The sequence below is a fragment of the Ambystoma mexicanum genome, chromosome 11 (genome assembly GCF_040938575.1).
Source record: "Ambystoma mexicanum isolate Mex_15411 chromosome 11, UKY_AmexF1_1, whole genome shotgun sequence".
NCBI lineage: Eukaryota > Metazoa > Chordata > Amphibia > Caudata > Ambystomatidae > Ambystoma > Ambystoma mexicanum.
The window spans coordinates 60,113,653-60,139,110 of record NC_090934.1 but is presented as its reverse complement, the minus strand read 5'-3'; the positions used below and the strand labels follow the sequence as shown (position 1 = coordinate 60,139,110).

The 25,458-nt window shown below is 48.5% G+C and overlaps 1 protein-coding gene across 1 annotated transcript in view; it reads right to left on the bottom strand.

Moving 5' to 3' along the window:
• RIMS3 (regulating synaptic membrane exocytosis 3) overlaps positions 1-25,458 on the bottom strand; it is a 425,581-nt gene that overhangs the window by 327,367 nt on the left and 72,756 nt on the right. Inside the window, exon 2 of the mRNA XM_069622553.1 lies at positions 17,643-17,908. Within this exon, the coding sequence (XP_069478654.1) occupies positions 17,643-17,859 (217 nt within the window). The 5' untranslated portion in view covers positions 17,860-17,908. The remainder of the gene's footprint in view (positions 1-17,642; positions 17,909-25,458) is intronic.

Genomic DNA, 25,458 nt, shown 5'->3' with positions numbered 1-25,458 from the left:
GGAATGTGAGGAGCTTGGGGCCGAGGAAGCTGTAGTGTGAGGAGTTTGGGGTATGTGCTTATTGTGTGACTCTTAGGGCATATCGACAGTGTTGGGTGTGGGTATGTGGGAAGACATAATGAGGGGCTTGGGGCACACGAGCAGCAAGTAGGGGGGGCTTGGGCAAACGGGCTTGAAATGTAAGGACCTTGAGGACAAGTGTCGGTAATGTGAGGAGCGCTGGGTCACGTGGGCTCGTAGAGTGAGACGCCTGTGGCACACATGCAGACTTTGTGAGGAACGTGGGGTGTGTGTTCAAAGAGTGGCGATGTTTGGGGCACATGAACTGACAATGTTAGACTCTTGGGGCACCTAGATATTGAGAGGAGTTTGGGTCGCCTACACAAGTAGCGTTGGAACTTGCAGTGCCAAACGAAGGCTTCAGCTTCAATCTTCCTCACTTTCTCACTGTTCATGAGCACTATAGCCCAAGTGCCTGGAGGAGACCAATCTCACAGTTGGCGCTACAGGAAATGTAGTCCCCGCTCCTTGGTGTGTCTTTTCAGTTTGGGACTTCTAGGCACTATGACATTACCAACTGGTAGTAGCATTCCATGAAAAACATGCATTTTACCTGTGTTTGAAATTCGACAACGTCTTGTGGCAGTTGCTTGGAGATGGAAAGCAGGAAGGGAACTGCACACACAGAGGCCTGGAAGCCACTTTCTCTCTCGCTCTCCTCTCCTCTCCTCTCTCTCTCTCTCTCTCTCTCTCTCTCATATCTATGGATTTCCACGTAGGGAACACCCTCAAGACCCAGGTTCCACGTACCAACCTACGTTGAGTTCTCCCTTTTAAGACTTGGCTGGGTGAACTGAGGGCTCTATGCCACGTATGGCTAACTCTATGGGCCTCACTACGAGTTGGGCGGTATTCCGGCAGTAAATCCACTGGAATGCCACCCGACGGAATTACTGTTACTGCCACTTGGTCCAGCGGATTACAAGTGGGGGTGATGGAGTAAATTAGTATTTTAGAGTCTGTTGGATTCCATGGGGCTTTTTCGGTGGAATGATGTCCAAGAGAATTATCGTCCATTACCGTCAATGCTTTCATGCACCGCCATACTTGGAATGAGCAACTAATCCGCACTGCCACTTGAATCACTGTGTATCTTTTTTCTTAAGAATGGCTGTTTTCATCTCTTATTTTGCTCTGGGAGGAACAATGACTGATGGCAGCAGAGGCATTTCAGTCTTCGGTTCAGAGAACCCGCTCCAGTTGGGCTAAGGGAGCTCTTTTCCATTTTAGGGCGCTGGTCCACACCAGAGTGGTACCAGGAGCTGCAATTCTATAAACGAGGGAACCATCCATCATGCCCAATAATGAGGCAATAATCATTCTCAACCTTTACCACAACACACTCAGCAAGTGGTACTCAGTTACACAGTGCTCATTCCTTTCATGTCACATACCAGCCGAGGGTCTTTCCTCCACTACTCACCCATCTTTATAGTGTGCCTTTTTCATACAGTACAGTGTTTGGGATCGGATTAGATTTATGGAAACGGTTAGGGTTAGTGCTGAGTTAAGGGTTAGGGTAAGGTTAGGTAGGTTGACCAGACGTCCCGTTTTACTGGGACAGTCTGGGGAAATCACCCTCCGTCCTGGGGTTCTGGGAGTTTTTTCATTTTGCAAACCCCGTCTGGGGATTGCAATGGTGGGTGCATACGGACCCGGTTTTTGCCGGGACCCAATTTTGAAATCCCGAAATCAGGTCCCGGCGCAACTCTTCCTGCACAAATAAGGGGGGGGGGGGGTGAAAAGCATTTCACTCCCCATTTCTTCCCCCTTCCCCTCCCCAGACACTCTCTTCCAATGACAGCAGTGTGCCTGTGAGCACACCCTCTCCCTCCCCGCCCCCAGCAACAGGCCAGCGACATAATAGTAGGACTACATTTTTATTTATGTTCGTCCTACCTCTATGTCTATGGCCTGTCCTATTTTTTTATTTTTTAAATCTGGTCCCCTTAGGTTTAGGTTTAAGTTAAAGGTTACTTTTAAGATAAGGTTTAGTGTCAGGGTAAGGGCTGGGTTTAGTGTCAGTGTTAATGTAAGGTTCAGGGTTACTTGTAGTGTTACGCTAAGGGTTACGGTTAGGGGTAAGGTACGGTATGGTGTAAGATAACTGTTAGGGTAATGGTTAAAGGATGTGAACATGGAGGTAATTGGGGGACACTTACTAGGACTTCCTCCCTGATGAAGGGCAAAGGTTGAAATTGATAAGCGTTAGGAATACACTGGACTGCAAGTCCCCTACACTTTGAATAATGCAAAACTTTAAAAAGTAAAAAGGTTATTAAAACAACATGTTTTATTTATAGGGCAATATTTATAAAAGCAATGTGCATGGCTGCAGTGACAAGGCTTAAAGACATGTTCAGAATATGTCAGGCGTGTGTGGGGGGGTCGGGGGGGGGGGGTAGGCGCCCTTCGGCTGGCGGGATATCGAGGAGAAACAAACCTAAACAGTTCTTCTGGGGGGACTTTTCTCATTCTCGACACCTGTGCTGCTCAAGATCACTTTGAAGGTAATGATGACCTGCTCCATTAAAAAACACTCTTTTCTTTTTTATCCCATATATGAACAGTTTCAAATGTGTGTTTTTCTTTAATTTATTTACCATTCATTTCTTTTACACTGAATATTGTGTGATTTAAAATACGATTCGAAAAGGCATATTATTTTGTCTGGTATTGTTGCACCATGTTTTGATTTTGTATATGTACCTCATACAGAGCCGTAGTCTGTCTCTTAATCCTAGTTCAAACGTTATATAATAAATAATTAAATGCTAAACTCAGCAAATGGCCTTTAAGCAACTGGGACATCGTATAGGGTTTAACCGGATGGCAGGGGCGGGGGGGCTGCAAATTACACAATAATCTCTGCATCTGATACATTAACCCACATAGCTATCAAACTGGGATTGGGGCCTGTAACCTCCACTTAACATACTTATCTATGCAGTAGGGGCATCAACAAACAGAGCTGGATTGCAACGGTGGGAATCTATGGCCCATGGATTAGGCACAGAATCTGTGCAGCAGGACCATTTGATACAAATCCCCAGCCTTCGGGCTATTGCCAGATCTCTACAGCAGGTGCACATACTTGGTGAGCTCTGGTGCAGGGACTTCAGCCTCTGAGTTGGGGGTTAAATGCCAATATCCACGACAAGCACACTACTCCACTGAGCTATCCTATGGAGGAGGGAATGGAGCCTATACACTTCTCTCTGCAGCAGAACCATTAACCCACTGAGATACCTCACTGTGATACAAAACTGTGGCCAGGAGTTTCCAAACATACATATTCTAAGCCCCTCATGCCCCCTTTGTGTGCAATAATGACCGCACCCAATCCTAGGCCTGCGTATGTTTTCTATTGAAAACACACTCCCTCCTCTGGTCTTGAAAGCGGCTTGTGCCCACCTTTGACATCACCACCCCTCGGGTTCAAATGAATGTCTAGTACAGGTTGCGTGACAGAGCCCATTAAGGCAGCTCAGAGCATCCTGCAGTGGCGCGGGCTAAGCTGCAGCGCAGGATGCATGGATGTTCTGTAATGATGGTCCTGTCAGGAGGCAGCCTCCGGCCCCTCGGGTTCACATGAATGCCAAGGAGGCAATCAGAGAAAAACAGATGGAAGAAATGATGGTCAGACACTAGAAGGGGTCACCGGGAGGAAGCAGTGAGGTGGTGACGGAGTACAAGAAACTCGGAGTGGTCCCCGGGGTGGTGTCGGGGATGCAGGAAGAGCAAGGCAGGAAATCATGAGCGGTCCATGGGGAGGAAGTGGTGAGGTGGGGACAGAATAACAAGCCAGGATGGTCTCTAGAGAGGACGTTCTGATCCTGGTACTGGAGTGCAAGCACACAGGAGGGTCGCTAGGGAGGAGGCGGAGAGACAAGGACTGAAAAACAAGGGGGTGACGCCGGCGGCAGCGTCAGTGAGGGACACAGATACTCTTAGGAAGGCATTAGGCCACATTTATTACATTTCACACAACACTGAAATGCTACAACTCCATAAATCATCATTAACTGTTACATCATCAATCCCATCACCATTAGGTCATCATTATGTCATCAATTACCTACTTGAGCGTAAGGGTGGGAGTGTGCCTACCCCACACTCTAGGGATGGTCCTCAGGTAAATATGTGTCCCCCTGGACCGACCAGACCCCAGACCCCCCTCTTAGCACAGACTGGTGAGAACCGCAGAATGTGCCCCCGGCCTGCTACCTCACGATCTGCACCGAACCTTCGACTCTACCATAAATCAGAAATCAATCTCCCCTCCAGTGAGCCAAAAGGTTGAGTCCATAACTCCATTCATTCAGCCAGCCTGTGCAACTGATAGGCCAGTGGGGCGGGACAAGAGCCAGCCCGTGCAACTGATAGGCCAGTGGGGCGGGACAAGAGCCAGCCTGTGCAACTGATAGGCCAGTGGAGCAGGACAAGAAGAGCCAGCCTGTGCAACTAATAGGCCAGTGGGGTCGGACAAGAGCCAGCCCGTGCAACTGATAGGCCAGTGGGGCGGGACAAGAACCAGCCTGTGCCACTGATAGGCCAGTCAGGATGGGGGACGGGGGAAGAAGAGCCAGCCTCTGCCTCAGCTAGGTCAGTAGGGGGGGGGGCGAAGAGCCAGCCTGTGCCATTGATAGGCCAGTGGGGTGGGAGAAAAGCCAGCATGTGCCACTGATAGGCCAGTGGGGTGGGAGAAGAGCCAGCCTGTGCAACTGATTGGTCAGTGGAGCGGGACAAGAGCCAGCCTGTGCAACTGATAGGTCAGTGACGTGGGAGAAGAGCCAGCCCGTGCAACTGATATGCCAGTGGGGCAGGAGAAGAGCCAGCCTGTGCCACTGATAAGCCAGTGGGGCAGGAGAAGAGCCAGCCTGTGCCACTGATAGGCCAGTCAGGATGGGGGACGGGGGAAGAAGAGCCAGCCTCTGCCTCAGCTAGGTCAGTAGGGGGGGGGGGGGCGAAGAGCCAGCCTGTGCCATTGATAGGGCAGTGGGGTGGGAGAAAAGCCAGCCTGTGCCACTGATAGGCCAGTGGGGTGGGAGAAGAGCAAGCGTGTGCAACTGATTGGTCAGTGGAGTAGGAAAAGAGCCAGCCTGTCTGTCTGATAGGCCAGTGGGGCGGGAGAAGAGCCAGCCTGTGCAACTGATAGGCCAGTCAGGATGGGGGAAGGGGGAAGAAGAGCCAGCCTCTGCTCAGCTAGGTCAGTAGGGGGGGGGGGGGGCGAAGAGCCAGCCTGTGCCATTGATAGGCCAGTGGGGTGGGGGAAAAGCCAGCCTGTGCCACTGATAGGCCAGTGGGGTGGGAGAAGAGCAAGCGTGTGCAACTGATTGGTCAGTGGAGTAGGAAAAGAGCCAGCCTGTCCAACTGATAGGCCAGTGGGGCGGGAGAAGAGCCAGCCTGTGCAACTGATAGGCCAGTCAGGATGGGGGAAGGGGGAAGAAGAGCCAGCCTCTGCTCAGCTAGGTCAGTAGGGGGGGGGGGGGGGAAGAGCCAGCCTGTGCCATTGATAGGCCAGTGGGGTGGGAGAAAAGCCAGCCTGTGCCACTGATAGGCCAGTGGGGTGGGAGAAGAGCAAGCGTGTGCAACTGATTGGTCAGTGGAGTAGGAAAAGAGCCAGCCTATCCAACTGATAGGCCAGTGGGGCGGGAGAAGAGCCAGCCTGTGCAACTGATAGGCCAGTCAGGATGGGGGAAGGGGGAAGAAGAGCCAGCCTCTGCTCAGCTAGGTCAGTAGGGGGGGGGGCGAAGAGCCAGCCTGTGCCACTGATAGGCCAGTGGGGTGGGAGAAGAGCCAGCCTGTGCAACTGATAGGCCAGTGGGGTGGGAGAAGAGCCAGCCTGTGCAACTGATAGGCCAGTGGAGTAGGAGAACAGCCAGCCTGTGCAACTGGTAGGCCAGTGGGGTGGGAGAAGAGCCAGCCTGTGCAACTGATAGGCCAGTGGAGAAGGAGAAGAGCCAGCCTGTGCAACTGATAGGCCAGTGGAGTAGGAGAAGAGCCAGCTGTGCAACCGATAGACCAGTGGAGTAGGAGAAGAGCCAGCCTGTGCCATTGATAGGCCAGTGGGGCGGGAGAAGAGCCAGCCTGTGCAACTGATAGGCCAGTGGGGAGGGAGAAGAGCCAGCCTGTGCAACTGATAGGCCAGTCAGGATGGGGGAAGGGGGAAGAAGAGCCAGCCTCTGCCTCAGCTAGGTCAGTAGGGGGGGGGGGGCGAAGAGCCAGCCTGTGCAACTGATTAGTCAGTGGAGCGGGACAAGAGCCAGCCTGTGCAACTGATAGGCCAGTGGGGCGGGACAAGAGCCAGCCTGTGTAACTGATAGGCAAGTGGGGCAGGAGAAGAGCCAGCCTGTGCAACTGATAGGCCAGTGGAGTAGGAGAAGAGCCAGCCTGTGCAACTTATTAGTCAGTGGAGCGGGACAAGAGCCTGCCTGTGCAACTGATAGGCCAGTGGGGCGGGACAAGAGCCAGACTGTGCAACTGATAGGCCAGTGGGGCGGGACAAGAGCCAGCCTGTGCAACTGATAGGCCAGTGGGGCAGGAGAAGAGCCAGCCTGTGCAACTGATAGGCCAGTGGGGCGGGAGAAGAGCCAGCCTGTGCAACTGATAGGACAGTCAGGATGGGGGAAGGGTGAAGAAGAGCCTGCCTCAGCTAGGTCAGTAGGGGGGGGGGGGGCGAAGAGCCAGCCTGTGCCATTGATAGGCCAGTGGGGCAGGAGAAGAGCCAGCCTGTGCCATTGATAGGCCAGTGGGGCAGGAGAAGAGCCAGCCTGTGCCATTCTGATAGGCCAGTGGGGCGGGAGAAGAGCCAGCCTGTGCAACTGATAGGACAGTCAGGATGGGGGAAGGGTGAAGAAGAGCCTGCCTCTGCCTCAGTTAGGTCAGTAGGGGGGGGGGGGGCGAAGAGCCAGCCTGTGCCATTGATAGGCCAGTGGGGCAGGAGAAGAGCCAGCCTGTGCCATTGATAGGCCAGTGGGTTAGGAGAAGAGCCAGCCTGTGCCATTGATAGGCCAGTCGGGTGGGAGAAGAGCCAGCCTGTGCAACTGGTAGGCCAGTGGGGCGGGAGAAGAGCCAGCCTGTGCAACTGATAGGCCAGTCAGGATGGGGGGGAGGGGCGAAGAGCCAGCCTGTGCCACTGATAGGCCAGTGGGGTGGGAGAAGAGCCAGCCTGTGCCACTGATATAGATCTGCCCTTGTGATAGACTGTTTTAACAAACAAAAACATTCTTTTTTCTTTTATTTGTATGGTTTTCTGCTCTTATAAAATCAAAATAATATATATTCAAATTATTAGTTGGGTTGAGATGATTGTGCTCACTCCCCACCTTTGAGTAATTTTGTCCTTTTTAGCTATTGTTTTTTTAGCTATTGTTGTTTGGATGATTGTCACGATGAATGTTGTATGGGTTGAATGCTGCACTACGAATGGTTTGTTTGATGGTCTAATTTTAGCCATGTTTTATATGTACCACCTTTTGCTGTGATATGTCATAATATGCTCTTTAAAGTATTATATCATTAAATGATTATTTGTTAAATTTTTGTATCATAATTAAATAAAATGGATACAATTTTAAAGTAACACAGTTTTGCTCTCTGGACATTTCTTTCCGGATTCCTGTGGCACTATAATACTCTGGTCCAGAGTTTGGAGTTTCCCTGCTCCTTTCTGTTTTTGTGCCACTGATAGGCCAGTCAGGACGGGGGGGGGGTGGGGAGAAGAGCCAGCCTCTGCCTCAGATAGGCCAGTAGGGGGGGGGGCGAAGAGCCAGCCTGTGCAACTGATAGGCCAGTGGGGCAAGAGAAGAGCCAGCCTGTGCAACTGGTAGGCCAGTGGGGCGGGAGAAGAGCCAGCCTGTGCAACTGATAAGCCAGTCAGGATGGGGGGGAGGGGCGAAGAGCCAGCCTGTGCCACTGATAGGCCTGTGGGGTGGGAGAAGAGCCATGACGTGATTTCCTTCCTTGTTTGCTGATTGAAACATATATGGAATTATCTATTTCACGATAATCTTTCTACAACCCCTTTTTCTGCTCCCCTCCATCCCCCTTTCTGTCACTTGTCAACCCTCACTCCCATTGCACAGAGACACCCACATGAACCCCATTTATGTGTTTATTTATGTATTTATTTATTTAAACAGAAAGCATAACCCTTTACCATGGAATCATTCCTTCAGTAAAGTGACCCCCAACCCGGCAACGCACCCTTATCTGGATGTGGCTTCACAAGGCAACCGCCCGTTCTCATCAAAGCTATGTTTTACAAATAAAGCATGCCCAATGATGCCCAATGATGCCCAATGATGCATTTTGCGAACAGCGTTGGAGGAAACAGATTGCGTGTTAGGAAAGCGAAGCAGGCCTCCTGGCCAAAGGCAGATGAGCAAGATACTAGTAGCCAAAGTACCAATGTGTTCCTGAACCCACTGCTGTTCTTTCCATCCCTTTCTAGTCATGCCCCACCCTTCAACCTCTTCATCCTCGTCAGGTACCCTCACCATGTGAGGGCAACTTTGCCTACCACTTGATATCCCTAAAGACAGAGGGCCCGATTCATGGAAATGTGCACAGAACTTCTGCAGGGGCTGCATGCCGAGAAGGACACTGCGCGAGCCTGGGCGCAGAATGAAAAAATGCACACCCCGCGTATTCACGGAATTTACTGCGTAAAAGTAACCGTATTCACAAGTGGTGCCCGGAACGCCCCGACACACCCTCATAAAGCAAAAACAGCCAGAACAGCTACCTTTGCGTGCTCACCCAGGTGTGAATACACACCCCTTCAAACAGTGCGTGGGGTCCCTGCAAGCAGGCCTGCATCTTGGGGACCCTGCGCCGGGTCCCCTGTAACTGTATCCGGCACCCTGACAACATGCATTTGAAAAATCAGAACTCGGTTGCAATCTAGAAAAATCTGCATGCGAACCCCCGTAATCCATTCCTGCACCCTGCTACCCTGCGTATGTGCACCCCTAAATTGGATTGGTACCACGGTTGCGTACACGCACCCAGAAATCAGACATGCAAACCCACTTCCGCGCTGCGATCCCTATGCGCAAGTGTACTTACGCCTGCCTTAGGGTGGCGGATAGTATGAAGGACTTGCATGGCCATTTCCTGGCCGAGGGGTTGCGCGATCGAATCCATAAATGAATCTTGTGCTGTGCAAGGGATAAAATACAAAGTTTTATCACTTGCCTATAAATGACAAAATGATTAACATTTCTTTTGAACCTACCTGAATAAACTTTTCTTTTTTTGGACTTTAGACTCTCTTTCTCTTTCATGCAGCGCTCTGAGTCCTACGGGTATGGAGCGCCCTATAAAAACTGAAATAAATAAATAAATACATTATGGGCTTGCGAGGGACTGTCTGCAGGCCGTCCCTTGGAACGCCCACTTTTTAGCAAGTTCTTCCCCATTTTTGGTGTTCTGCTGTCTTCCCAGCCCTCTGTGCAAGGCACGGCCACGTTCTGTGGGGAGTCTCACGGAAGGCCCTTGACGGCTCCAGAGATGTGCCGAGCCTTCGTAAACTCCACGCAGCCGAGCCTTCGCAAACTCCACGCAAGTCCAGGAAAAGTACTGCACATTAAATTCCATGAATCGACAAACGCAGTTTTGCACGCAGTTTTGTCGCGCAAGTACCCTATTTTCCATGCGAATAATTCCACGAATCAGCCCAGGATGTAGAATCACTAGAGGAAACAGGCTCAGCAACTGCTGGTCGGGTAGAAGGAAAATGTGCGTGTGTACGGGCGCGTCTACACGCCCATGTGCACAACTGTGCATGTTCACACACGGATGAGGGGTTTTAGTGGGGTCTTTTCAAATCTCCATCTTTCGATAAGGTGCTTACTGAGTTTGCCGTTCTGCCTAGAGAGATCTAAAGCTTTAAGGTGTGATCCGTAAGGGAAGGGCTGGGACGGCGGGTGTGAGCAAGCTTATTTGAGCCCATAGGGGTGAAATGCTTCATGGTTTTAGCGCCTCTTATTTGGCTCCATCACTGTTCGGGTCTCCCTTTCAAATCCTGTCTTATCTGAACACCTATATGAAAGGGGCACTTTTAACCCTGCACATTATCACATGCACAGCGACCGCCCCCTACACCCCCACACACACATGTATAGGGCAGTTTCTAGTCCATTTGGTGCCCAGAGTGAAACACTAGGAATGCGCCCCCCCACACCCAATCCCACGCGCCACTCCCACCGCACCCCGCACGCCACTCCCACCGCACGCCACTCCCACCACACCCTGCGTGCCACTCCTAAACTACACCTTTAAGGGACTCCTACCCAAAGTCAAACAGTCTGTCACACAAGGAATGAATTGCCATTTCCAACGGTGGGCCACCTTTTCATTGGTGCCCAAAACAATTGTATGCCCCAGTCCCACTTAGGCTGCAGATAATGAGGACTGGGCACACCAACCAGGAGACCATGAACATGGCACAGGATGCAGTATATACAACCAACAAAGACACGGGGACCAGTGGGGGCACAACAGTGGGAAAAGGGGACCAGTGGGGGTAGGGACCAGTGGGGGTGTACACTGGGACACGGGAACCAGTGGGGGCACACATTGGCACACATTAGGACACAGTGGGGGCACACAGTGGGACACAGGGACCAGTGGGGGCACACATTAGGACACAGTGGGGGCACACAGTGGGGGCACACAGTGGGACACAGGGACCAGTGGGGGCACACGTTAGGACACAGTGGGGGCACACAGTGGGACACAGGGACCAGTGGGGGCACACATCGGGACACAGGGACCAGTGGGGGCACACGTTAGGACACAGTGGGGGCACACGATGGGACACGGGGACACAGTGGGGGCACACAGTGGGACACGGGGACCAGTGGGGGCACAACAGTGGGAAAAGGGGACCAGTGGGGGTAGGGACCAGTGGGGGTGTACACTGGGACACGGGAACCAGTGGGGGCACACATTGGGACACAGGGACCAGTGGGGGCACACATTAGGACACAGTGGGGGCACACAGTGTGACACAGGGACCAGTGGGGGCACACATTAGGACACAGTGGGGGCACACAGTGGGACACAGGGACCAGTGGGGGCACACGTTAGGACACAGTGGGGGCACACAGTGGGACACAGGGACCAGTGAGGGCACACATCGGGACACAGGGACCAGTGGGGGCACACGTTAGGACACAGTGGGGGCACACAGTGGGACACGGGGACACAGTGGGGGCACACAGTGGGACACGGGGACCAGTGGGGGCACAACAGTGGGAAAAGGGGACCAGTGGGGGCACACATTAGGACACAGTGGGGGCACACAGTGGGACACAGGGACCAGTGGGGGCACACATCGGGACACAGGGACCAGTGGGGGCACACGTTAGGACACAGTGGGGGCACACAGTTGGACACGGGGACACAGTGGGGGCACACAGTGGGACACGGGGACCAGTGGGGGCACAACAGTGGGAAAAGGGACCAGTGGGGGCACACATTAGGACACAGTGGGGGCACACAGTAGGACACAGGGACCAGTGGGGGCACTAGGATACAGGGACCAGTGGGGGCACACAGTGGGACATGGGAAAACAGTGGGGGCACCACATTAGGACACGGGGACCAGTGGGGGCACCACAGTGGGAAATGGGGACCAGTGGGGGCACACAGTGGGACATGGGAAAACAGTGGGGGCACCACATTAGGACACAGGGACCAGTGGGGGCACCACATTGGGAAATGGGGACCAGTGGGGGCACCACATTGGGACATGGGACACAGTGGGGGTACAACTGTGGGACACGGGGACACAGTGGGGGCACAATAGTGGGACATGGGGACCAGTGGGGGCACAACAGTGGGAAAAGGGGACCAGTGGGGGCAGGGGACACAGTGGGGGCACACATTGGGACACAGGGACCAGTGGGGGCACGACAGTGGGAAAAGGTGACCAGTGAAAACGCACACTCTCATACTTTCGCGCTGACACGAACACACACTCAGTACACGCACACGAGAGCAATCATGCATAGTACGGCTCCGACAGGGAAAACACAAACAAAGGCATAACAAAACAAACATGGCACCTACCTTCTTTCTAATGAAGCGGTGCACCGAGCACAAAAATGTGTCAGAGATGAAAAGAAATGTTTCTGCCAGGAACGCCGAAAGGAAAGCAGCCCTCTCGAGAACAGGATGCAGGCAGCAGCAAAGGTGGGCAGCCATCAGGAAAGGCGCCCTGTCATGCCCCCACCCCAGCCTACCCCCACCCCAAATGGCGCGAAAGTCAAGTGCTTAGAGGGAGCCTTGTCTGACTTCTGTAATGTCACGTAGTACTTGCGTACTATGTGACATTACAGTCCGAAGAGGCAGCGCCAGTACCTGCTAGAGCGCTGCCGAACTCTCTGCCCGCAGCAATCGCTGCCCAACAAACCAAGACATGTGAACCCCTCCAGCCAGGGGCAGGGACGGGACAATTGTGCCCCTGGGACATTTCGCCCCAGGCAGCTGCCCGCCTCGCCCGGGCCAAGAAACGGGCCTGCACATGTACACAAACATAAAAGACACAGTGACAAGGGAAACCATGTGTTATGCACTGTTTATTCCCCATTGGAAGTTTATATGGAATCGTTCCGGCAGGGGAATGTCTTCCTTGCACACCAGTGCAATGCACAATTCACACCAAAAACAAACACAGGTGTGCACCCTTCCTTCCTGTTTTTCTCGAATCGCAGTGCCACGTCTCATCTTTTCCCAGCGTACCCGAAAGATGTGGCTCCCCTTTCATTGTGATATCCCACTACACACCCAACCACATACAAACAGGGGTGCCCAGCTTGCTAAGATTCATTTGTGTAATCACTGTAGCAGTCCAGCAGCTGTGTAATTTCAGCAAAGTTCTGTACCAAGAGCTGGTAGGGCAACCCAATAAACTGCGATGCACCCCTATAATAACTGAGTCCCCCCTGCTGGACGGGGACCAGATTATCAAGAAGAAAGACCGGGATGGCAAACAACTTAAAGAAGAACTACCCCTTCACAGCCCACCCATTACCCCCCAACACGCCCCCACCTTCGCACCCCAAACCATTTCCAGCACTGTTCCTTTATACAAATAATATATCAAATTTATTGTAAATTGCACGGTTTTGGCTGTGAATGTTGGCATGTTAATCTAAAAGGAGCTTTTGTTGTGATGTATTTATTTATTTATTTTGACATTTGTTTATCGCAGCTAACCCGGAGGCATCTGGTCGCTGTTACGAAAGAGTATGGTTACAGTAGATACATGTTAAGTTAGGTTACAGTAGTTGCAAGTTACACGGGGCTGCGAGATCAGGGGTCAAGCGTAGTAAAAAATGTATAAAGTAAATACAGTTTGTTGTGGGAAGCAAGAATCATTAGTATGGAGGAGTTGGAAGAGCTATAGGTTGTGGTTCTTCTCGATATCTTGAGGAAAGAGCGAGGTTTTGAGGCCTTTGCGGAAGGACCAGAGGGAGTGGTCTGATCTCAACGCCAGGGGTAAGGAGTTCCATTGTTTAGCAGCGATCACGGGGAAGCTGCACCCTCCGGCTTTTTGGTGTTTGTATCTGGGGATAGTGAGGCGGTCTGAGCAGGCGGTGATTGATTTTACGGCGCTTGCTGCTGGTAATCAGCTCCAAGCTGGTCGCTGTGGCACAATCAGTTAGCGGTGTGTGTGTCGTAGTTGATTATAATTGTTGTCACATACCCTTTACCTATTTAAATTTTAAAAACTCTCGGGAAGGGGGTGAGCGTGGACAGACTGCAAAACCGGGATGTCTAGTCACCCTACTAGTTGAGTGACTTTGCTAAAAATGTTTTGTGGAACAAGACATCTAAAGGAAAGGGGCCCCTGCCAAATGAGTGGGACACAATGGCGTGTCACAAAAGTTGGGTGGGACAAACACCCTTGTCTCGCCCTAAAATTACACCCATGCACCCTTTCCTTCTGCCATGTATTAATATAAATTGGCAGCTAAACACAGGGAGGGTTGTTAGGAAGGGATGGCACAGATGCAGGTCATTGCTAGCAGAGCCAAGCAACAGCCCATGAGGATGCTGGCAGGGCCCAAGGACTGCTCGGGCACCAGAGAATAAGCTGTATTCCCTGTATGGAACTTGCCTACTGAAACCTACTCCCACCTGGCCAGGACTCCAGGCTCACTCTCTTATCTCTCCTCTATAACTGGGCATACACCGGTGATGGGGATAAAGGGGAAGAGCCCCCTCGTCCCCACCACCCCGCACGTGTAGACAATTCGGCCCACAGACTTGCTTTGTTTTGCTGCACTAGTCTGTCCTGATACATTCTGGTTTCACCATCACCGTCTTGTGGCCAATGCTGGATTTGACTTTTATGGACTTCATTCATTCACGGTGCATCACCCTTTCTCAACTTTCTTGCTGGACTTCCTTTGCATCTTGTACTCATGGTGGCCCTGAATCATGCTGTTCCCATCTTCATCTGGTATCTTGATGTGCAACATTATGTGTTACTACTGACTTCTGCAATTGTGTTCGCTCTCCCCTCTTGCTTCTCCACTCTTTTGACTGCTTACTCTCTGTTCTCTCCTCCTCTCCCTTTCTTGCCCCCTTTCTCCCTTTCTCCCTTTTCTTATCTCCTCCCCTTACTTTCTTCTATACACTTACTCAATCAGAATTTTCCCTCGACCTAGTATGATAGCAACCTCGCCTGTCTCCTCCCCCCTCCCTTTACTTGTTTTTTTCCTCCCCCTCCCCTCCAGCACTATCTGAAATGTCGTCAAGCCAAGTATGATATTTAATTTCCCATCCTTACTGTTCATGGCCTGTTAGAATGTCATTGTATTTTCCCCTGTTCCCTCCCTTGCCTTGAAGTGCTTTGAAACACATTGTGTATAGATGCTATATAAATAAACGATCATATCATATCATTCTCCACTACCCCCGCCCCCTCCTTCATTTTCACCCTCAGCGCTGTGAAGGGGCCTTACACATTAGAAAACACATGTGCATCCCCCATTACATCACATTTGGTTGTCTCGGTCCATTTGTCTTTTTACTGCTCCTCTGTATTGCTTCTTCACTCTCAGTGCTTTGAAGCTGCTTCACAATGTTGCAAAGCGCTAGAAAAGCACCCAATGATACCATGTGTTGTTAGCGTGTTCTGTAGGTCCACACAGATATATAGCAAGCATTGCATTTTGAAGCCATTACTTAAAGAATGGAACAAGCATCTCCTTTCAACGTTTTCTCAAAATGAAAGCAACACATTTAGCCCATCAGGGGCCCCATTACAGAAACTTTGCACCGGTGCAAGTGCAAAATCACATGGTATTATCACTAGGGCAAAGTTTGGCCTATTTTTTTACAACACTGGGACATATTAGAAAACCATTGCATCATGGGAAGTGTAGTTTGGCATGTATAAGCAGCGGGGCAAAAATTGCCATAGTGCAAAACAGATACATTTTTTATGTGTTTTTTCACTAGGGAAAAGTTTGCCCTAGTGCTAATACCATTCCGTATTAGCACTGGGGCAAACTTTGCCCTGGTGCAAAAAAGCAGTGAAAATGTATCTTTTTCGCCCAAGGTCAATCTTTGCCCATGTGCTTATACCATGCCAAACTGCACTTGCCGAGGTGCAATAGTTCTCTAATATGTCTTGGTATTTATAAAAATAGGGCAAACTTTGCACTGGTGCAAACATGCATTGAAAGTGCAGGTTTTTGGCACTCGGGTGGATTTTGCTCTAGTGCTTATACTATGAAAAATTACACTTGTCACAGTGAACTTGTTTTCTAATACGTCTCCAAGGTTTTTTGCACTAGGGCAAACGGTGAAACTTTGCACTTCCACCAGTGCACAATGTCTGTAGTCTGGGCCCTGGATGCTGTATTATGTTAACATGTGTCAGTGCCCCTCCTGCACATTCAATGTTCTCCCTGATTTTCCCCCTGCACACGTCCCTTCCCTTCTGTTGGGCAGAACCTGCTCACCCTTCACTTCTCTGCCACTTCGCTCTTCTCTTCGACTTCCTGCTTTCCCCTTCCATTTCCCTATCCCCTCCTCAGTTCTTCCAGTTCACCAGGATTGTCTCGATGCCCCGCCCCCGCCCCCTACCACTCGTGTGGACCTCTTGCCCAATTTTCCCCAGGGCAGCTGCTGCAGTAATCCCCAGCTCTGCACACTGGGGCAGTGATGTGCCTTCATGCAGCATTGCACAATACTCCGAAAGTTCTAGAAGCTAAGCTGAGATGATGGGCCGGATTCTCAAAATTTCGCTCTGGGGAAAATCAAAGATGGCCGTTGCCCGTTGCACCTGCGGCTTTATACCAGATCCACAAAGGCTTAAACTGGGGCAAACCTGGAGGTTCCTGGAGCTTCTCTGAGATAACCTCCGGCAAAATCTTTGAGAATCGCACTTGCTTAGCATGAAATGATTGGTTATTTATAATGCGGTTAATACCCAGAGGTTTATAAGCGCGGACCCGGAACCTGTGTTGCTCCATGTCATCTTGCTTCCAAGGCAAGCGCGTTGCCCCTGAGCTATCCTCGCGAGACGATCATCTCAGAGATGTTGCGGTTTTAGCCCTTGTGGATCCGGTATAAGACCACTGATTCAACTTAGAAATCCTCACGGGCATCGCTGATTCGCTCCAGTGCAAATCTTTGAGAATCAGGTACCATTTCTTCTGTGCACTCCTCTTAGCTGAGTACCCTGTGCTGAGAGCCTAATGCTCTGGGCCTGATTCTCAAAGATTTGCACTGGACCAAATCAGAGGTACCCGTTAGCAACTGTGATTTGCAGCCGCTATCTTAGACCTTATCAACAAAGCTTAAAACTAGGGTAGCCTTGAAGGCTCCTGGAGACTCGCTGGGATGTCTAAGAGCGATTCTCAAAGATTTGCCCCAGGCCATCTCAAAGGGGTTCCACCCATCTCTATATTTCCTCCACAGGTGCAAATCTTTCACAATTGGGCCCACTGAATCGTTCTGGCACTTTAAAGAGTCTCAGGGTCACAGGATGCCTAAAGAATGGGTGAAATTGGTCACTAACTCTTATAGCAAATTTTGAAAATAGACTTTTAAATGTTGGCAGATTCAATACCATGGCGAAACTTTACGAATACAAAAAATCATCATTTTTGGAACATAAAGAAGGCCAAAATCGCTTTTGTGGTTTTTGAAACCTGCTAAATTGCTAGAAAAAAAAGCCAGAATTTCTCTCCAAGGTAAGTGTAAACTCTTTGCTTGGGCTTTCAGATTAAATTGCTGGTATAAATATCAGATAAACAAACGTTTATTTCAGAAGAGGTATTGGGAAATTGAAAAACTTCTAATCACATGTAGTCCCACTAAAGAATTCAAATTTCGCTCAGCATGTGTATGTGTGTGCGTGTGCGTGTGTGTGTGTGTGTGTGTGTGAGAGAGAGAGAGAGAGAGAGAGAGAGAGCGCGAGCGCTGCTATCTTGCTTGTCCACCTTTACTGTAACAAGTGTGAGGGTCTGTCTGGGCTAGGGAGTACACGCCATGTAGAAAGGAAACTCTTATTTAATGTAGGCAAGTACAGGCAGAGCAAAGGGTCTTACCTGGCTGGTTAAGTTGCAGCGTGCTGCGACTCCACTGGGACAGCCCAACGATGGCTACCATCTTGGCGCCGAGGCTGGAACGCCTCTTCTTGTTGGTGCTGAGGCTGGTGGCGTCCGGGGGCACCGCACTACTCTTCTCGATGTTATACATCTCCCCGCTGATGCTGGAGCTACGCATGACATTCCGCGCCGAGGCGCTCGTCTCGCCGTTCAGCATGGTCGCCACAGTTGCGCGTACCTCTTGGCAGAGTTAAGAATGGGGGAGGCTGCGGAGAGACAAAGTAGTGGGTGCTTAAGATTGATAACATAGGCAGCTCCTTCTAGATGAAACCCTATGATGCCCCCTCACAGGGCTGGTGCCTTTCTAGGCAGCGGCCAATGTGGCCACCAGCAGCCAGGCCTTGGAGGTATATTACTGGCCCTAAAAACACATTTTCTTTTTTTAATAGTACAAGACTTTTTATACATACAACCAAAAACAGAAAAAGAAAACATCACAGTAGCTAAAAAATGTATGAATCAATACACATTTCATTCAATACATCCTTTATAAAACCCCAACATTTGGTGAGATAATAAATCTAGCCAAATTCACTGCCCATAAAAAAGAGCTAAATGCTTAGTGGGTTCCACAGTATTAGTACCACACATTCTGCATTTACTTAACCCTGTACATATTGTATTCCCAGCCCAAAAGGCTGTAAAAGTTTCGAGTAAATTAAACTTAATTCTTATTGTTGGGAACAGAATGTAGATAGCGATGAATGGGTAGCGATGAATGGGAAGTGGTGAATGGGTAGTGGTGAATGGGTAGTGGTGAATGGGTAGTGGTGAATGGGTAGCGATGAATGGGAAGTGGTGAATGGGTAGTGATGAATGGGTAGCGATGAATGGGAAGTGGTGAATGCGTAGCGATGAATGGGTAGCGATGAATGGGAAGTGGTGAATGGGTAGCGATGAATGGGTAGTGGTGAATGGGTAGCGATGAATGGGTAGCGATGAATGGGAAGTGGTGAATGGGTAGCGATGAATGGGTAGTGGTGAATGGGTACCGATGAATGGGTAGCGATGAATGGGAAGTGGTGAATGGGTAGCGATGAATGGGTAGTGGTGAATGGGTAGCGATGAATGGGAAAGGGTGAATGGGTAGCGATGAATGGGTAGCGATGAATGGGAAGTGGTGAATGGGTAGCGATGAATGGGTAGCGATGAATGGGAAGTGGGGAATGGGTAGCGATGAATGGGAAGTGGTGAATGGGTAGTGGTGAATAGGTAGCGATGAATGGGAAGTGGTGAATGGGTAGCGATGAATGGGTAGCGATGAATGGGAAGTGGTGAATGGGAAGCGATGAATGGGTAGCGATGAATGGGTAGCGATGAATGGGAAGTGGTGAATGGGTAGCGATTAATGGGAAGTGGTGAATGGGTAGCGATGAATGGGTAGCGATGAATGGGAAGTGGTGAATGGGTAGCGATGATTGGGAAGCGATGAATGGGAAGTGGTGAATGGGTAGCGATGAATGGGAAGTGGCGAATGGGTAGCGATGAATGGGAAGTAGTGAATGGGTAGCGATGAATGGGTAGCGATGAACGGGAAGTGGTGAATGGGTAGCGATGAATGGGAAGTGGTGAATGGGTAGCGATGAATGGGAAGTGGTGAATGGGTAGCGATGAATGTGTAGCGATGAATGGGAAGTGGTGAATGGGTAGCGATGAGGGTAGCAATGAATGGGAAGTGGTGAATGGGTAGCGATGATGGGTAGCGATGAATGGGAAGTGGTGAATGGGTAGCGATGAATGGGAAGTGGTGAATGGGTAGCGATGAATGGGTAGCAATGAATGGGAAGTGGTGAATGGGTAGCGATGAATGGGTAGCGATGAATGGGAAGTGGTGAATGGGTAGTGGTGAATGGGTAGCGTTGAATGGGAAGTGGTGAATGGGTAGCGATGAATGGGTAGCGATGAATGGGTAGCGATGAATGGGTAGCGATGAATGGGAAGTACTGAATGGGTAGTGATGAATGGGAAGTGGTGAATGGGTAGCGATGAATGGGAAGTGGTGAATGGGTAGCGATGAATGGGAAGTGGTGAATGGGTAGCGATGAATGGGTAGCGATGAATGGGAAGTGGTGAATGGGTAGCGATGAATGGGTAGCGATGAATGGGAAGTGGTGAATGGGTAGCGATGAATGGGAAGGCGTTGAGCGGGTATTGACTGACATCATCACTTCTTGCTTCGGGGCAGACCTACCACCGTTTTTATATTCACAGCGCTCTTTCCTTATCAAGGATTTAAGGTTAACATGGCTATGGCTGGTGCAACCAATTACAAGACGCGACCGCCAACCACTGGCCTCCCTAAATAGGCACTGCCTGGAAGTACCTCTCAGGAATGATGTTCTGGAGAGATGAGGTGTCATTAACAGAATTTAAGGACTTCTAAGAGTAGTTAATGTGACGAGAGATGAGAATTCGGCTCACTTTACACATACCTAGGGTCTAATATATTCAATTGGAAGGCTGGAAGGGAGTCTAGGTAACCTGTTGAGACAGTTCCAGCTTATCAAACATCTCATGAAGTGTTTTAGCCCAGACTTCTGCTCCATGCATCACATTAGAGGCGAATTTAGCTGTATATGTTTTGATGATTGCATTAGTGGAGACGCCACCATTTTCAGTTGCAAGCCCTCTCACTTCTCCCAGCTGCTGGGTGACCAATGCTTGTACTTTTTCATTTGGGCAGGCCATTTAGGTTTGTGATCTATACCAGCACCTAGATATTCAAATTGAGATACTAATTCAACAGGTTTTTCATCCCATTGCATATACATTTTAACATACATTATGGTCCCCACTCTAGGGCAGCAGAAACATGGCCCTAGCTCTGCCCTGTGTTCTTCAACTGCACGTTTACTGGAAGCATACATGGAAACATTATCCGTTCCATTCGGGAGACGTTAGTCCACTCCTGGCTTTAATTTTGCATTCTTGGACTTGTAGTCCAGGTCTTTCCCATTATAAACCCAAGACTACATTTCCAACAAGGCAAAGTTAAAGTAAGGCCTCGGCTAGTGTCTAAGAAAGGAATGGGTAATGTAGGCACGTATGTTGATGTGACCTCCACAAACAACACACATTCCTGCCATGCCTAGCATCAACAAGGCCAGGCTGGACTACGTAGAAATCAGATTACAGCGCAGGCCAGTAACTCGCTCACGTAAGAAGGACCCATTAAAAATAGTGATACATAAGCCACGAAAAAGGTAATTTCTTTCAATGTAAATGAAGTGGCAAATGTTAGTTTATGTAATAAACGTGTTTAATGGGACAGCTTAATGATGGTGACGCAAGCGAGTGCTCTTTCTCCCCATTCAAGGTCTTAATCCCTCCCCCCATTCTGCTTGGTTTGTGCAGTGAGTGGGAGCTAATCCTTTCCCACCCCCATTCACACCACACAACTCAGTGCAGTCTTGGCAAATGTTTGTTTTTGATTGTACCTTGAAGGAAATAAATGATGTTCTTTTACTAGGAAATCCCCAGAGTTGACTGAGAATGTGAATTACATTGCAAAGCAAATCCCAAGAGTTGACTGGGAATGGGAATTACATTGCAAAGCAAATCCCAAAAGTTGACTGGGAATGTGGAGAAGAGGCTTCAGCTTCGATGCCGGTTTCATCCTGTGCCGATCATCTAACCTTTATGTGTGTTTACCCTCAAAATACTGGATGTTAGGTTCATCCCTCACCTTGAGATCTGTTCACCTTTGTGATCTCTCCCTTTGATAAGAGGATCTCACATCCTTCTAGATCTGCCTGAATCCTAGATCCACAGGAATCCCATGCTCTCTCAGCGACAGGTCTGACCAGGTCCTCAGAGGTCGGCAATAACTAAGATAGACCCCACCCTGAGAGATTCCAAGTTACGCCCCATATGACACGTGGAACCAGGCTACACATCACCCCAACCCATTCACCCACCACCTGAGGGATTCAGAATTACACCCCATAAAAGACCCGGAGCAGGTGGTATACCACACCAAACTCAGACATTTGGGGTTATGCCCCAGATAACCATGGGAGCAAGCCCTGCATCACCTTAGGACCAGTCTTTGACTATAACACATATTTACTATCCTGTGAGCTGTGGGTTTATAACCCATAATGACCGGGTTACGGACTGCGTGTCTGCTTAGGACAGATCTTTAAATAGCCAACCAATGAGCTGCAGGGCTATACACCATGTAACACCAGGAACAGGTGTACATCACCCTCAGACAGGTCTTTAAACAGAGACGTCATCTTACCAGAATGCCAGGGGTAGAGGAAGTAACATCACACGGCCCTTGACCTCTGATGACATCACAGGAAGGGATGTAATTTCACCCCACCCCAAAGTGATATCACGGGAAGCGATGGAACACAACCTTTCAACCCTTGACAAAACAGGAAGTGGCATCACACAGCATTGTTCCCAAGTACACTACGAAAAATATGGTTACGATATCACTATAATGTGATATACATTTCATACAAGAATGGATCACCATATGTATCATTAATATCAGTGCCTATAGGCCCATATTACCAAATTACTGTGAATACAAGCAGACGTCCATGGCCAAATGATAATGATGTGTTATTATATAGCACTTACGCTAAAGCACTTTATATAGAACAAATATACATACAATATCATCCAACCTGTGTTGGTACTCAGGATGAAAGGATGAAAGGCTGAGTTGCGGTTTTTAAGAACAGACTAAATCAGTGATTATAGTATAGAATTCCAGAAAGACAAATTATTTGGTATTCCTATTCTTTCTTATTTAGAGTCACTGCTGAAGGTGTTAGACTTGTGGAACCACTGTTCTTTATTTTTTTTAAGAGGTCTGAACAAGAAAGCCAGCCACTCCAGAAGCAAAGAGCCACAGGTGCTGGCCACAGCCTGGGATCTTGCATAAAAAATAAAAATAAAAATAAAAATAAATCACTTTTTTTAATTTGATGTTTTAATGTTAGCAAGGGGGACGTCAGGGATCGCTATTGCAACCCCTGGAGATCCCGAAACAATGTCCCTGGCTTTAAATATCTTCACTTGCAAGGGAGCCTGTACACACCATAAGAGAGGTCTTTAAATACCCAACACATTTCCTGCGAAGATAACTGCAGGGGTATACACTATATATTGTCCAGGAACAGGCCGCATATCAACTTAAGAGAAGTCTTTAATTATGCAACCAACCTAAGAGGTACAAGGTTATAACACATATAGAGCTTCAGACTCCAGAAGCAGGTGGTGCGTTACCTTAGAATAGTCCCTTAAATATCCCACCAATTCAATAACCTATGATTTTCAGGGTTATGCCCCATAAAACAAGGGAACAGGTGGAACATCACCCAAGACAGGTCTTTAAATATCCAACCAATTCATCACTGTTATGTTATGTTAAAGGTTTTTTATACCGTGCACTGTCACCACCTGCGTGGTCCCTTGGAGCTCTGGTAGATCTGTAGAGCGAGAGGGTAAGGTGGGGGGGGTAAGTTAGTAGGACTGACCAGGAGAGAAGAACAAGAGAGCTGGGATGTGCTGTTGGCAGCTTCAATTCGGTTTACACTGCTTCTGTGGTTAGGTGTGTTTTTCGGGTTGGTAGCCGTCATGTGCTGTTATGCGAGGCTATCTGTGGTTTGTTTTGTTGTTGCAGTGTAGTGAAGTGTGCACGGTTTATTGTGCTTTTGAGGTATGGTTGTGTTTAGTTCAGAGTTTGAGAGGTGTATGCAAGGGGGCTGAGTTATTTTAGTAGGGTTGGTTAGTGGCATCACAATCTAGATGTGACGCACGCTGATCTCCACAATTCCATCTGGATGTGATGCAGGCTAATACTTACAATTCTATCCAGATGTGACACATGCCCATGTTCACCATTCTATCTAGGGGTGACGCGTGCTAATCTCCACAATTCTATCTAGATGTGGTGCAGGCTCATCTTCACAATGCTATCTGAATGTGACGCATGCTGATCTTCACAATTGTATCTATATGTGACTCAAGGCTAATCTTAACAATTCTGATTAAATATGACACCTGCTCATCTTCACAATTCTACCTGTATGTGACACATGTTGAATATTCACAATTCCGTCTGGATGTGATGCATGCTAATCCTTACTATTCTATCCAGATGTGACACAAAGCTAATCTTCACAATTCTGTCTAGATGTGACGCATGCAAATCTTCACAATTCTATATAGATGTGACACAAGGCTAATAGTCACAATTCTGTCTAGATGTAACACATGTTAATCTTCACAATTCTGTTTAGATGTGACACATGTTGAATATTCACAATTCCATCTGGATGTGATGCATGCTAATCTTCACAATTCTGTCTGGATGTGATGCATGCTAATCCTTACAATTCTATCCAGATGTGACAAAAGGCTAATATTCACAATTCTGTCTAGATGTGACACCTGCTAATCTTTACAATTCTATCCAGGTGTGCCACATGCCCATGTTAACCATTCTATCTAGATGTGATGGGTGCTAATTCCCACAATTCTATCTAGATGTGACGCGTGCTAATCTTCACAATTCTATCTGAATATGATGCATCCTAATCTTCACAATTCTGTTTAAATGTGACACCTGCTCATCTTCACAATTCTTTCTGTATGTGACACATGCAAATTATCACAATTCCATCTGGATGTGATGCATGCTAATCCTTACAATTCTATCCAGATGTGACAAAAGGCTAATATTCACCATTCTATCTAGATGTGACATGTGCTAATCTTCACAATTCTATCTAAATGTTACGCATGATCATCTTCACTAATCTATCTGTATGTGACACATGCTAATCTTCACAATTCTGTGTAGATTTGACACAAGGCTAATATTCACAATTCTGTCTAGATGTGATGCATGCTAATCTTCACAATTCTGTCTAGATGTGACATGGCTCATATTCAGAATTTTGTCTAGATATGATGCATGTTAACCTTCACAATTCTGTCTAGATGTGACACACGGCTAATCTTCACAATTCTGTCTAGATATTGACACACAGCTAATATTCACAATTCTGTCTAGATGTGACACATGCCCATGTTCACCATTCTATCTAGATGTGACATGTGCTAATCTTCACAATTCTATCTAAATGTTACGCATGATCATCTTCACTAATCTATCTGTATGTGACACATGCTAATCTTCACAATTCTGTGTAGATGTGACACAAGGCTAATATTCACAATTCTGTCTAGATGTGATGCATGTTAATCTTCACAATTCTGTCTAGATGTGACATGGCTCATATTCACAATTTTGTCTAGATATGATGCATGTTAACCTTCACAATTCTGTCTAGATGTGACACACGGCTAATCTTCACAATTCTGTCTAGATATTGACACACAGCTAATATTCACAATTCTGTCTAGATGTGACACTTGGCTAATATTCACAATTCTGTCTAGATATGACACAAGTTAATCTTCACAATTCTGTCTAGATGTGACATCTGCCAATCTTCACAATTCTATCTAAATGTGACACAAGGCTAATGCTTACAATTCTATCCAGATGTGACACATGCCCATGTTCACCATTCTATCTAGATGTAACGCGTGCTAATCTCCACAATTCTTTCTAGATGTGACACAGGTTAATCTTCACGGTGCTATCTGAATGTGATGGATGCTGATCTTCAGAATTCCATCTGTATGTGACAGATGCTAAGTGATGCATGCTAATCTTCACAATTCAGTCTAGATGTGATGCGTGCTAATCTTCACAATTCAGTCTAGA